This window comes from Tasmannia lanceolata, unplaced genomic scaffold (assembly GCF_043159265.1).
Source record: "Tasmannia lanceolata isolate RefF3 unplaced genomic scaffold, GAP_Taslan_0.1 ptg000013l, whole genome shotgun sequence".
NCBI classification, from domain to species: Eukaryota; Viridiplantae; Streptophyta; class Magnoliopsida; order Canellales; family Winteraceae; genus Tasmannia; species Tasmannia lanceolata.
In genome coordinates, this window is record NW_027518690.1 from 16,613,271 (window position 1) to 16,628,778 (window position 15,508).

Below are 15,508 nucleotides of genomic sequence, written 5' to 3' on the forward strand. Positions count from 1 at the left end.
TGAATGGTTATGATTATGGTATGGAGATGGTTTGTTAGGAACACCTTATTTATGTGAGGTCCTATAGAATGAATGGGTTAGATGACTAAAACAACATTGAGATGGTGTGTTTATAGAGCTCTAGCTTAGGCTGAGCTAGAGCTCAGAAACCTCGCCCTCATATGCCTAAACGACTTGTCGTGAAAAAAAAATCAAGCAATACTATTAATCTATGGAAATGATTTTTGGGGCACCACCTATTTAGGCTGTGGCCCATCTAATGGACTGTTTGGATCATCCTATGGTGCGGGCCATACCGTACTTTTAATAAAGTGAGGAGTGTGATCATCAAAATACAGTAGTACTGATAGCATTTCCCTAATTTTAAAGCCATATTTTTTAAAATACCCAAACAGAAGATATAAGGATTGATGAGAGATGGAGGCATCATATACTTGGTGGCATAAAATGATTTTGGTGTCAGAATTCCAGTCCCGAATTTCCAACATGGACAAAACATATAGAAATTGACTATCACTTCGAGCTGGGTGTGGGCTGAACATGGCTCTCTGTAAGTTTAGTTCATTGCGGGCCTAGACCAACTTGATTTTTGGGGCACCACCTATTTAGGCTGTGGCCCATCTAATGGACTGTTTGGATCATCCTATGGTGCGGGCCATACCGTACTTTTAATAAAGTGAGGAGTGTGATCATCAAAATACGGTAGTACTGATAGCATTTCCCTAATTTTAAAGCCATATTTTTTAAAATACCCAAACAGAAGATATAAGGATTGATGAGAGATGGAGGCATCATATACTTGGTGGCATAAAATGATTTTGGTGTCAGAATTCCAGTCCCGAATTTCCAACATGGACAAAACATATAGAAATTGACTATCACTTCGAGCTGGGTGTGGGCTGAACATGGCTCTCTGTAAGTTTAGTTCATTGCGGGCCTAGACCAACTTGAGGACCATTAAGCATTTTTCTAGTTCAGAGGCAAACTCAACTTGGCCTCCTCTCAGTTAAGTTGAGTGGGGTTCAATCTCAACTCACCTACGAAAAAAGTTTGAGAGAGAGTGTTGAGAGACAAAAATTCCATGCCAACTCCTCTATTTAATTAGAGTTGTGTTGATAGCCAATCTTTCATTTTTAAATTTAAGCACTAAACAAACTCTTTCCTATACATTATCTTGTAATCTTTTCATAACTAGTGGGACCGACCGTGTGATGCACAGTTTGGCTGTCATTTAAGACTTAAAAATTTTGAAAATTAATTAAAGTAAAGAATAGATAAGAGAAATAATGTTATGAAACAAAGCGTCAAGCCGTCAATTCGTATATCTTCCCACTCAATTTCTGTGCAATTATTAAAACAAAGCCGAGTCTGTGCAATTATTAAAAAATAGATAAGAGAAATAATGTTATGAAACAAAGCCGAGTCTGTGCAATTATTAAAACATGGTAGTGCCAATATCATTAGCCTTTAGATTTTCTTTATTCAATACTAGAAAATATTTTGTATGCACTTGAAAATTTTGGGTTCTTTAAAATAACCCTAGATACTATTTGCCCATGTAGATATAATTGTAAATTAGATGATCCAAATCATCCGTATTGTGGGCCATATTTAGGATGGACCACAAGAGAAAGAGAAAAAAACAAATATTTTCAAACCAAATTCCTCCATTTTTTAGTAATTTGGCATGGATAGTACAAGGATGGGCATTGATGCCACGTCCCCATACATGCAACTATTACCTCTGAAACTTGTCTAGTAGTGTCCAGGGATTTCGACCCTACATTGGCAACCAAACATTGGCAACCAAGCACCGTAAAGTTACCACAAAGTGCAAAATTTTTATTTTTTTTGCTTGGAAAATCCTTGGGGATGCCAAGGATGTGGCAACCAAACAGAGCCAAAGATTTTATCAAGAATAGGAAGAAAACAAATACTTCTTGACCCCACCAGCAAGAATTAATCTCAAATGAACAAAGAATATGATGAATCAAGGATATAACCATGCAATTTAATGGAAACAGAAAAAAAATACCTCTTGACCTCACCAGCAAGAATTAATCTCAAATGAACAAAGCATATGATGAATCAAGGATATAACCATACAATATTATAAGTTTGAAACTATTGTGTCAAGTGAGGTATATAGTTCTTCATTCATCTTCTTCTCTATATTATAAGTTTGAATTGAATTGATTCCATTGTGTTACACTATCCTGTGGAGCGATCTTTCGACCTATGTTTCTTATTCTGTTTTCCTTCTAATTTTATTTCATGTGGGCATTTTAGCTATCAGCCATATGGTCTGTTGTGATCTCAAGAATTACTAGGATGAAAATTTAATCATATTTTTCATGCATTGTTCCACATATTTATTAATTGGGAAATGATATATTAGCCCTGTTTTTTGTTTTTTTTTTACTACTAGGGGAAGCCCCATCTAATGTAAAAGAATAGTCATAAATACACTAGAGAGGGCGAATTATTTCGCATTTTTCTGTTTCCATTAAATTGCAAGGTTATATCCTTGATTCATCATATTCTTTGTTCATTTGAGATAAATTCTTGCTGGTCGGTTGTATTTGTTTTCTTCCTATTCTTGATAAAATCTTTGGCTCTGTTTGGTTGCCACATCCCTGGCATCGCCGAGGATTTCCCAAGCAAAAAAAATAAAAAATAAAAAATAAATTGCACTTTGTGGTAACTTTATGGTGCTTGGTTGCTAATGTGGCGTCAAAATTCCTGGACACTATTAGACTAGTTTCAGAGGTAATAGTTGCATATATGAGGACGTGGAATCAATGCCCATCCTTATACAATCCATGCCAAATTACTAAAAAATGGAGGAATTTGGTTTGAAAATATTTGTTTTCTCTCTTTCTCTCTCTTCCTTCTCTTTCTATATTGCTAATGACACCCCCTCCCACCGCGTTACGAGGTTGGCAACAAAACACCATTAATCAGTATTCTACAAGATAAATTAAATCAAATGTTTGTCTCCTCCCTATTGACTACTTATACCACTATTCTACGTATTTGTATCCAAACATAGCTTAAGCAACCTTTTTAGTTTCTTTCAGTCTCTCTTCTACCCATGTGTTTTGTTCTAACTTTAATCGTACATAACTTTCAAACCGTGCATCCCACGGTCGGTCTCTAAGTTAGATGGTTAATATTGTTTGCGTGTGGTATTCTAATGTGGTCCATCCTACATATGGCCCACAATAAGGATGACTTGGATCATCTAATTTACAATTATATCTACATGGGCAAATAGTATCTAGGGTTATTTTAAAGAAGCCAAGATTTTCAAGTGCATACAAAATATTTTCTTAGTATTGAATAAAGAAAATCTAAAGGCTAATGATATTGGCACTACCATGTTTTAATAATTGCACAGACTCGGCTTTGTTTCATTACATTATTTCTCTTATCTATTTTTTAATAATTGCACAGACTCGGCTTTGTTTTAATAATTGCACAGAAATTGAGTGGGAAGATATACGAATTGACGGCTTGACGCTTTGTTTCGTAACATTATTTCTCTTATCTATTTTTTACTTTAATTAATTTTCAAATCTTTTCAGTCTTAAATGACAGCCAAACCGTACATCGCACGGTTGGTCCCACTAGTAATAGAAATATAACACAATGTCTGGGCCCTGTTCCCAAAGAGTAATGCTAGGGAAAACCGAGAATAGGACCTATAAGGGGACCTAACAAATTGATTCACGCCACCACATCAACCCTCAAATTTAGAAAAATATTTAAAAGTAATTTTTTTTAACACATGTCATATTCTCATTGCAGGTCCCCTGTTGGGTGGTACCCTCGGTCTCCATATCATTTTCCTTTCCCGAAAGTAACTCAAATCGGCAGTTCAAGTTTTATTTAGAGGGACCTTCAATTATAATGATATTCGTGTAGATAAGCCATAATTATATCTTTGCTCTGTAAATCGTGAGAATAGAAAAAAATCCTAGGAAAATTCTTTCCACAAGAAATGTTTTTCCTACAATCCAAATGCGCCCTTGGAGGGATCTCATCATAAATTGAAGGTCCCTCTAATTAAAAATTGAATAGGGTTTGTTAAATGAGAAAACGGTTCCTACACACATGTGTAGATAAGTTATCTACACACTAGCTTAAAATACAGTAGGGGCCATATTATTTGGGTGATCCAAACCATTCATTTTTAAGGCCCTCACATAGATAGGGTGTCCACAAAAAATCAGATCCGTAGGATCATCCTAACCATTCGAACTGTGGAGGCAAAAAATGGACTAATTTGTGAAGGTTTAAAGACATCCATTTTACCTCCACAAATCGTAGGGTTGGGATAATCCTATGGATCTGATTTTTTGTAGACACCCTATCTATGTGAGGGCCCTTAAAATTGATGGCTTGGATCACCCAAACAATGTGGGCCCCCACTGTATTTTAAGCTAGTGTGTAGAGAACTCTCTACACATATGTGTAGGAACCGTTTTCTCTTGTTAAATTTATTTTTTGTGTAAATAAAGTAGGAAATTTTGGATACATATATCCTTTTCAAACTTTTCCAAAAAAATCTTGCAAACCAAACAGGGCCTTAGTGAACCCTAGAATTTTCTTTCAATGGATGGATTATTTTTTCATAATAATTTTTCCCGAAGATCCGAACGGCTCCTTACACATGCATGCACCAAATCCCCTAAACTCCACATGGGCGGCCATTTTATTTTAGTTTAAAGCACTTTCAAAAATAGAGCAAGTCAGAATGCATTTGTTTTGTAATTAGTTCTACTTCGGTTTGGCTGGCATTACTCTTTTGTAAATTCTTTAAAGATGCACGAAGTGTGACACCTCCAATTGTCTTTCCATTTATGCCAATGGGACATGCACATGAAAATGAACTGGACATGCACATGAAAATGACTCTCTTTCCATTTATGCCAATGGGACATGCACATGAAAATGTCTCTCTCTCTCTCTCTCGTGTGAAGAAGACTCTTAGATATCCCAAGATCTCCTTTGATATTTGCAAGATTATTCTAATAATTAGAACCCAACCCAGATGAGTCATAGATGCCATGAACCCCTCCCACACACACACACACATGTTAAGAAATCCTGCTATTTATTAGGTATTGTCTATAGGTGTAGTTTGAAGGATTTGAATCATATGGGATCCTTTTGTTTTTTCCCTATATTTTAAATATTGTATCTAAGGATAGTGTTGGTGTGCTGTACTCTATTGTAATATCTTTTTCATCTTAATACACTGGTAGAGGTCTTGCCTAACCCAGCTTACCTACCAAAAAGAAGAAGATAAGTTTAGATTTTATAGGTTGAACAGAAAGGAAGTTAGGATGGATTCCCATATATAGCCTAGATGGAGATTCCACTCATACTAACAAGAGATTGAAACAAACAGAGATCCCATCACTAAGACTAATCATACTAGATTAGCGCACATATTAAATCACAAAAAGTAGCTTCCAAAACCCAAAGTTCCCATCACTAAGACTAATCAAACTAGATTTGGGCATATATTAAATCACAAAAGTAGCTTCCAAAAGCCAAAGACCCCATCACTAAGACTAATCATACTTGATTTGGGCATATATTAAATCAGAGAATGGAGGTTCCAAATGCCAAAGATCCCATCAGTAAGACCAGTCATACTAGATTAGGGCACATTTTAAATTTGATTAAGGAGCTTCCAAAAGCCTAAACACACCTAAAACTACAATGAGACCAAAGGACTAAACACCATCTCAACAAACACCAATTCCACATCATAGCATGGCCCACAAATAGGCACAAAACCTTAACCCTAGAATCCAAGAATGGGGACCACCCCGTCCTCCTTTCCATGTCCCTCCAAAACCCACCTCCCCTTTCGACCAACTCAAGAGCCAAACAGCCCCACCATCACACACGCGCATATATACCAATACAGGTACCAATATCTCTACATAGTCAGAGAGAGATCAGTAGAAAAAAATAGAACAAAAGAAAAAAGAACAGAGAGAAAGTGTGTGTTTTCTATCGATTGCTGGTCTAGTTCTCCAGATGTCTATGATGAATATGAAAAGCTTGTTATGCGAATGAACCCACCAAGGTAGTTATTTGTTTGTTCCTTCATTTTCTTGAATTGGGTTTTGTTTTTATGGTCTGGGTTTTCTGGGTTCTTGTTGATTTGAAATGGGTTGGGGCTGTTTGTTTGTAATTCTCAAAATTGAAGTGTTTTGTGACATGGGTCTTATTTTTTGTGTTTTTCTTTTTGGTTTGATGGGCTTTGCAGGGTTACTGTAGATAATAGTTCAAGCAGGAAAGCAACTCTGGTTAAGGTAGTTTATGATTCATTGTGTGTGTTCTGGTGTTTGAATTTATGGGTTTTTTGGGTTCTGTGTTATGGGACATTTCTTATGATATTGTAACTGAAGAATCCTTTTTTTTTTTTTTTGAATTTTACAGGTTGATAGTGCTAATAAGCATGGGAGCTTATTAGAGGTTGTGCAGGTTTTGACTGATTTGAACCTTACCATTAGCAGGGCTTACATTTCTTCAGATGGAGAATGGTTTATGGATGGTAGGTTTCTGATTTCTCATAGTTCTTATTTTATTGGTGCTCTCTCTCACTCTCTGTTGATTCTTTATTTTCTCTCTCTTGCAGTGTTTCATGTTATAGACCAAGATGGCAATAAGGTAACAGATGGCGAAGTTATCGACCGCATTCAACAGGTAAAACTGTGTACTAATCCCTTGTTTTACTTGCTGAGAATCATCAGAAATTAAGAAGTTCTTATGAGAGATACCACCAAAGAAAAAATAAGGATGTCAGTCCATCTGAGAATAATCAGAAATTAGAAGGTTCTTATGAGAGATACCACCAAAGAAAAAATAAGAAATTCTAATGTAATAGTACTTGAGGATGTTAGTCCTCAATCAGAGATGGCTTATATTATACCACTGCTCCCTGTTTCTGGTAGCTGAGGACCTTTAATAAATGTTGGGGTCGAGTCTTCTCAAAGTGATGAAATCTATGATTTGGTTTTCCAAAGTAGCTAACCCAGCCCTTAGAAATTTAATTTACTATACGGTGTCTCTCATTGAGGTATATAGCCCCATAGAAGTAATGAGTTAGATGAATTATGAATTTCTTTTGCTGATTTTGGGGTTAACTATTGTGTTTTTTTCTCTGTTCTTTTTTAAAATTTTATTTAGCATTCTGTTGTTGGGACTGGGCTGATTTTGTGTTCTTTCACCTTGCAATGAAATCTTCTTAGCTATGTAAACATCCATGACGAATCTTTGAGCACCATTTGGTTGAGGCCTTATGTTGCTAATTTAATATCTTATAATCATTTTCTTATTTATGAGATTCAATACCAAGTGTGATTCCATTTAATTTGTAGTTGTTTTTTTGTGTTGAAGTTTCTCTCTTTTTTTAAATGGCCATGTTGAAGTTTCTATATTAAAAAATATGGCTGTACTTGAGCTCGAAGCAGTGTAAGATTTGGTTGTTGTGTGAATATGTGTTACTTTTTGTTTGAATACCCACCAAACGACTCTATGCTAAGGTAATTTAATTTTACACCTTCTTGCAGTCATTGTCTACAAGAGCATTCGGTGTCCGATCTTTGAGAAGGTCCGTGGGTGTCCAGGCCACTATTGAACATACAACAATTGAATTGATCGGAAGGGACCGACCCGGATTGCTTTCTGAGGTTTTCGCTGTTCTTGCAGACCTCAAATGCAATGTCGTAGCGTCAGAGGTTTGGACCCATAATTCAAGAATGGCATCGGTAGTTTATGTTACCGATGAGACCACCGGGTCACCAATTGATGATCCTGACCGTCTTTCTAAGATCAAACAACTCCTCCGCTATGTACTGAAAGGGGATAGAGATAAACTTGGTGCTAAGACAACTGTTTCTATGGGTATGACTCATACGGAAAGGAGACTTCATCAAATGATGTATGCTGACCGTGACTATGATAGGAACAATTTGAATGGGCAAGAGACTACAAGTGAGCGGAGTAAACCTTTTGTGACGGTTGAGAATTGCATCGACAAAGGGTACTCTGTTGTGAATGTCCGGTGTAAGGACAGACCTAAACTGCTCTTTGATACTGTCTGCACTTTAACAGATATGCAGTATGTTGTCTTCCATGCGACTGTCATCGCTGAAGGACCAGAAGCTTATCAGGTTTCTTTTGTTACCTTATAAATAAGCTTACATTTTTATTATTGTTGCTGACTTTGAGCAAAATTGTGGAATTTTAAAGCTAAAATATAAATGCTAATGCAGAATTCCTAAGTACTGAATTTAGAATTCAATCTCAAATAACCAACATATTCTTTTATCTCAGTTATTCCCATATGCAAACATCATGAACAAGACAAAATATGTTATAACTTTTACAATTCAGATGCTAATCTCATTCATGACTGTGAATTAATATGTTGTCTTTGGTGATTTTTGCTCTATTTATGCAATGTAGGAATACTTCATTAGACATATAGACGGTTGCCCTGTTAATTCCGAAGCAGAGATGGAGCGATTAATTCATTGTTTGGAAGCTGCTATCGAAAGGCGAACTTCAGAGGTATAAACAGTTAGCTGATTAGTTTAGGCTACTGATATTGGCACTACCATGTTCTAATAATTGCACAAACTCAGCTTGTCTTTTCTTTGTTAAAATGGCTTCTTAGAGCTTTTTGGGAACTGTAATATCCTTTGACAGCTGTGTAAACAAGAAATGACAAGCCGAGTTTGTGCAATTATTAAAATGCTATTGGTGCCAACATCAGTAGCTGTAGTTTGCGCTGGCTTTTCTTATCAGTATTGGCTGGTGCTAACTTTTGTGTGGTGCATAATTCAGGGATTAAGACTCGAACTCTGTAGCGAAGATCGAGTTGGGCTTCTGTCTGATGTAACCCGAATATTTAGAGAAAACGGGCTCTCAGTCACTCGGGCCGAAGTCACTACGAGGGGATCACAAGCGGTGAATGTGTTCTATGTCACAGATGCAGCAGGAAATCCAGTCAGCAGCCAAACAATCGAGGCGGTTCGGAATGAAATTGGCGAGACTATACTCCATGTGAAAGATGATGCATATTCAAAGTCCCCCTCACAAGAAAGTGGCAAGTTCTCTCTTGGTAATCTTTTCAGGTCTAGATCAGAGAAGTTCCTCTACAACTTGGGTTTGATAAGATCCTACTCTTGAGGCCAGCATTACATTTCATGGATGCTTCTAATTTCTGTAAATATTACTGTAACCAGGCTTGCTCAAGCAGGCCTTTTAGTTATAGATATGGCAATGTAAGATCATATCTGAATCGTCCGTTCAACCTCACCTCGATCTTGGATCAATAGGCCTTAAATGTACTGTAATCGCCCTGTAATCCCATATGTAAGTAACCATTCAATTGACTTATATTGTCTGAGAACCTAATGGTTGCTGTGATTACAATTTGCGTCACTCGTTTGCTTATATATCTTATCTTCCAAGGAAATGGTCTACCATGGAGTTTTTCACCTTTTTTTACTTATCTGGTACGAGTGTCTGAATCCAAAAGTAAAGATTCTTGGATTGGTCGAGATATTTTAATCAATTCTCAAATTTTAATTTTTTTTGGATAATAATAAGGTTCTAGAGGGCGAGCCTTGGCGCAACGGTAAGGTTGCTCCATTGTGACCCGGTGGTCACGGATTCAAGTCATGGAGACATCCTCTCTACAAAGCAGGGGTGTAAGGCTGTACATCTAGCCCCCCAGACCCGCGATGGCGAGAGCCTCGTGCATTGGGCCACCCTTTTAATAGTAAGGTTATAAGAAAAACAAGGTTATAGCGTTTTATTTACGAATAAGAACTTACTATTTTGATGTATAAAACTCAAAAACATGCCGTAATTATAAAGTTGTGGAAAGTAATATTAAGAAAAAAAGAAGATAAAAGACATAGGGTCAAAGGAGAATCCTATAGTATTGGAATCCGACATCTCTCCGACACGGGTACTAAGCCCGTTCAAAAGAATCTGTGTCATATGGTCCTGACTTGATTGAAGAATAGTATTAAAGTTTGAAACATGCATATGTTAGGTGTAACATATGCATGTTTATAACAACACCCTATACCTTACAAGAACACCATCTAATGACATTAAGCGAATTGACTTCGGAGAAATTATATGATGTGTGGCCGTATAAACTTGTATTTTTTTCAAAAAGTATATAGTACGGCCACTCCATATGATGATGCAAACCGTCCAGTTGTTGGGCCACATTGTAAATAGGTTGCGCCCTTAAAATCATTTCCATAGGATGATCCTAACCCTCCGAGTACTCTCTGAAAACATACGGGATTACACCGCCGCACACATCATATAATTAATTTCTCGCAAAGAGGACTACTTGTGGTCAATTGGATTACTCCTGAGACAAAAACTCATTAATTTGAAAAATATGTTTGAATTTTGATGATCTTCGTTTCGCTTTCAAGAAAAAATTCTAGTCCTTTCATGGTGGGTCTCACATGGGCCCTCATGAACGGAATGTTCTTTTTATCAGTTGTTGGATTCACGTGGTGTAAGAACCCTTCTGAGTCAGCTTGATATGACAGTTGCACCCAAAAGTCATGACTGGAGCCCAGAAATTAGGTTTTACTTGGACCAATTGTTGAGTTGAGACCGAGTTTTGATGGGTCAACTCACCTAATTAACTCTCCTAATTTTCTGCAACACAATCATATAATTTGAATCTGTTTCAATGAATGGTATTGAAGCACCACCCTTGTTTTGATAGTCACACCCCTCATAATTACTATACACCAAAGCTTAGTGTATAACCCCTCTCAACCCACAATGGGTGCACGTGCCAATCAGTTAAAAGAACTCTTTTTGTTCACTTTTACCCATAACTTTTGTCCCATTGATTCCGTGGACATGTGCACCCATTATAAACGGACGGTAGAGATTGTGTATACACTGAGTTTCAGTGTAAATTTGAAAAAATATACTGTCTCAGAGATTCTCTTCCCAACTTGTACTCCCAAGTGGATGGGTTACGAGATAACGTCCTGTGTCAGAACATGGTGAACATAAATATCCTGACCTGGAAAATGACATTCTTGTCCTTTACAAGCCAGCCATTCTTACAAAACACAGAAGGTCATTTTCGTCATTTTAATTGGAAATGAAAATGTGCGTAAGCATGATCTGAACCCTTCATTCCGCATGGGATCAAGACCACATGGGTTGCTTCAGGATGTTCTCATGGTCTTGGTCTTGACCGAAATCCAAAATTTCGGTCCGATTTCGGTCAAGACTGAAACCGAAATGACCGAAACTCCAAATTGCCGAAACGTATAAAATTTCTGTCAAAATTTCCGAAATTTCAGTAATTTCTGTGAAAGTTTCGATCAAAGTCACTGAAATTTTGTTCGGTCGAAATTTCATCCCAAAAACAACAGTATTTCGAGCGCGTGTACCAAATTTCGACCAAAATTTTGGGATTTCGGCTGAAATTTCAGTTTCGGATAAGTCCGAAATTTAAAACCATGGATGTTCCACAAGATCAATGGTACCATGTGGGACCCACTTGTCAACATTGATCCTTGGCATTCTCTACCCAGTCTTTGTTTTTTTTTTTGGCTTACCAGTCAAATTGAAAGCCATTGATTAGACAGTTGTGATCAATCCACGTGATAGGGCCCACCTAATGAAGGGTCAAGATTAGAGTTATAGAAAATCAGCACGTGCTACGAGGAGGATTTGGATTTTGGAGTATCGGTGGCACGTGATTCTGTGGCCAACTTGGCTCTGCCTCTTTTTAATTTTTGACAGAAGAAAAGGGCAAAAAGATCAAAAGCGACACGATCCACTTGTTTATTGGCGGCGTTTGCTACGGTACAGATCATGCCACGTGGACATAGATGTACGGCTAGGAACAGCTCTGATGGAAAGCGACTGATCATGTGTATTTGTGAAACGGCGTGAAGAGACTCTTTTCCGCCTCTCCGGTGTCGCGTGAGATTCTGTCGGTGGACTTTTTGGGACTCCAAAAAGTCGCCAAAAAAGTAGGGACTGATATCCGCATCCCCTTATTTTGATAATACCTGTACCCACTTATTCACTTTGATGTCCGTGCCATGGGTGATGATAAATTCACACCCCCTGTAAGATACTTCGCCCTCCTTAAAAGCGTTAAAAGTCTGCTACAGTTAACGTTTTAAGCGGTGCGAATTATCCTGCAGTGGGTGCGAATTTATCATCGTTCCAGTCCCATTAATAGTAATTATTTTTTTATGATTCGATTTGCTATTTTTGGTCAAACAAGTAAATGGTCTGAATCACACTACTAATCATTGCTCATTATAAACGAAAGGTAAAGAAAATAAAATAACAATTAATCCATAGTCTCAACAGCTGAATGGTTTGGATCAACATGTATGTGTGATCTTGTCATGGCCTACCAGATCAACGGTTTCGATCACCAAGCACCAACCACGTATGCCACGTGTCTTTCACATCAATTTTCAAACCCTCCTCAATGACTGTTTTAGATTTTGAGAACAATCGGTTCTCAAAATCCAAAACAAACAATGTCTAAATAGAAATTTGAGTCCAATAATTAGTTTTAGAGAGAATCGGTTCTCAATTTTAGTCCAGATCTCGGATCGACTAGAAAGTTATTCAATGGTGTTGAATATATTGTTGGAGAAAATTTGTCGGGGATGAATCTTGGTGAGATGTATAAGAAAATGAGATGCTTCAAGGCACGTAATCACTTTCTTTAAGACGATATTCACCCCCACTAGTAGTGTGAAAGGGAACCACTAATTCGCTTCCAAGATACAATGGAGCCTAGTATTTTCTACGCCAATTGTTTGTTGACGCTTTGCACTAAGCGGAAACAAACCCCAAATCGCCCTTTGAATTTGACAAGTATGCAAGATACTACTGTCTGTGTTTCTAGTATGACAGAACACTAGAGAGAAAATTTAAAATGGGTAAAAATGAATTTAGAAAGGCTTTTAAAGAGTAAAAAAAATGCTTTGGAATTTCTCAAATCCACTCTCTCAATCTGGAGTTTCGGATTCCACATAAAATGGGAAGTTTTTTTTATCCTTTTATATACATTTGTGCCTTTTCACATTGAAATGGCTTTTTGGTTGTGGTTCCACACAAAAGTAAATAGCCTCACATCGGATGAGTGAAATGGATGAGGAGGGATTATAAGGGAATGGGCACCCTGCCTCTAATGGCTAGCTTTTAGAGGTGAGTTCTACCCCTTACAAATGGTATCAGAGCTCAGGGGGCGTGGTAACCCCGCATGGAGGGGCAAGATTGTCCACATTGCTTCCGTGTGGAGGGGGAGATTGTTGAGGTATCACGCAAAAGGAAATAGTCCCACATTAGATAAGTGAAGATTGTTGGGGAACCACGCAAAAGCAAATAGTCCCACATCAGATAAGTGAAAATAGATGGGGATGGGTTATAAGGGAATGGGCACCCTCTCTCTAACAGGTAGCTTTTAGGGGTCAGTTCTACCCGGTTAAATTCCTTAAATTTTTCTCCTTGCCTATATCATGGCATCTCTTCGTTTCTATCTTCCTCTTTGTTTTATTCCAAAAATCCCTGAACTTTGAAAATTTTCCAAAAAAACTGTGTTTTATTCATTTTTATTTGTTATCTTTTTCTTTTATGCTTCTTAATTTCCTTTCAATTGCGATTATTTTCTTTTCAAATGGGTTCTTATGGTTGATGAAATTTATTAATATCAGATCTACTGTTAGATGTACTAAATAAGCATTGATAGATTATGTAAATTAGTGTTTGCTTATAATCACCTAATTCATCTTATTAACACGGCATCATTTGTCATTGAAAACCTGTTAAATTCATCCACCCTTTTGGGGCTTTTTTGGCAGCCTTGAAAAAATATTCCATAGAATATCTATGTTTTTTCTCATCCACCCTTTTGGTGTTTTCACTTTGAGACTTTATTGGCAATCTTACAAAAGTATTCCATGGAATATTTATGGTGGGGGGGGGGGGGGGGGGGGGGGGGGGGGCAGCTGTAAAAGACGTAGACCTGGCAAAAAGTGCCCTGGACCCACAGGTCAACCCAGCCCGCCCTTAATTTACGTGTCTTGGTCACTAGACCCGGTGAAATTTGACCAGGCTCAGCCCAACCCGTCAAATCTGGGTTGGGCTGCGTAAACCCGCGGGCGCCCGCAAAAACCCAAATGAATGATATTTTATATTGTGTAAGCCCTTATAGTCCCGTATTATTCAGAAAGTACTGTACAGACCACATCATAGGATGATCTAAACAGTCCATGTGATGGAACACAACGTAAATAGGCTGTGCCCGAAAAATCATTTCCATAGAATGATTCTAGCCCGCCAATTTATAAAGGTTTCCATAAATAATAATATGCAATTCCTCCATAGATTAGAGGGCTAGGATCATCCTATGGAAATGATTTTGGGCACAACCTATTTACCTTGCGGCCCATCACTTCGATGGTTTGGATCATACTATATCACTTCGATGGTTTGGATCATACTATAGTGTGGGAATAAAAACAGCAAAAAAAAAAAACTGGGTGACCTGCGGGTCCAGCCGACCCATATGGGTGGGGTCTGGGTTCACAAAATAATGACCCGTAAGATTTCGGGTCATTTGTGAGCCGGCCCATGCCACCCGGACCCGTACTGGTTGGGTGAAACCCTGCCCGGCCCACCCGTTTACCAGGTCTAATAAGGTGGGAGTGAGGGTAGAATGAAAAATGCCTAGAAAACAGGAAAACAAAATTTCAATTGTAAGGAGGTATTTTTTTTTCTCACTATTATTTTTACAAAGGGATTGCTGATGGTCTCACTACTCCCACCAACAAAAATTCAATTTCTCACTCCCACCATCTCAAGTCTCTCCCTAACTATGTTTTATACTTAAGAAACCTGAATAGGTGGGAATGAGGGGAGCATTAAAAAGACCTAGAAATCAGGAAAACAAAAATTCAATTTTAAGTAGGCATTTTTCTCCAATACTTTTTATCAAGGATGGCTGATGCTCTCTCTACTCCCACCAACTCAACTCTCTGCCTAACCATGTTTAATACCTACGTCCCTTTTTGTTCTGAACTTAGCTAGTTGAAAATTGTAACAGCCAAATAAGGGAAGCTCAAGATAGAGAATTATGTGTCTATCACAACAATGAGGTGCCAATATCAGTTTCTCAAATAATACAGAACTAAATTGGCAACTCTGGGACTTTTTTTTTTTTAACGGTGAAGAAATTTATTATAAGACGACAAAGCCCCAAGACCTAGATGGTCAAATATAGTAAAACAGAGACAAAACACCACAAAGACCAGGACGGCCCTGCATTCATGACCTTCATAGTTGATCTCCAATTGAGAATTTCAGTCTCTGTATGTCTTTATGCCCACATCATTTTGATACAATCCCTCTCTCTATAGTGGGTTAGAACTATAAAAGATTTATAAAA

The 15,508-nt window shown here is 37.7% G+C and overlaps 1 protein-coding gene across 1 annotated transcript; it reads left to right on the forward strand.

Annotated features, from left to right (window-relative positions):
• The first annotated feature begins 6,001 nt into the window (after nucleotides 1–6,001).
• LOC143889891 (ACT domain-containing protein ACR4-like) lies at nucleotides 6,002–9,442 on the forward strand. Its single transcript, XM_077394282.1, has 7 exons — nucleotides 6,002–6,106; nucleotides 6,290–6,335; nucleotides 6,463–6,577; nucleotides 6,662–6,729; nucleotides 7,596–8,198; nucleotides 8,494–8,598; nucleotides 8,875–9,442. The coding sequence occupies exons 1-7, from the start codon at nucleotides 6,087–6,089 to the stop codon at nucleotides 9,217–9,219; spliced, it is 1,302 nt and encodes a 433-aa protein (XP_077250397.1). The 5' UTR covers nucleotides 6,002–6,086; the 3' UTR covers nucleotides 9,220–9,442.
• The last annotated feature ends 6,066 nt before the right edge of the window (nucleotides 9,443–15,508 follow it).

What these genes read in the sequence shown, in the direction of transcription:
- LOC143889891 (XM_077394282.1), top strand. Translation starts at nt 6,087, where the DNA reads ATGCGAATGAACCCACCAAG. An exon ending in GGAAAGCAACTCTGGTTAAG is followed by an intron (nt 6,336 to 6,462) that starts GTAGTTTATGAT and finishes TGAATTTTACAG; the next exon opens with GTTGATAGTGCTAATAAGCA. An exon ending in TTATCGACCGCATTCAACAG is followed by an intron (nt 6,730 to 7,595) that starts GTAAAACTGTGT and finishes ACCTTCTTGCAG; the next exon opens with TCATTGTCTACAAGAGCATT.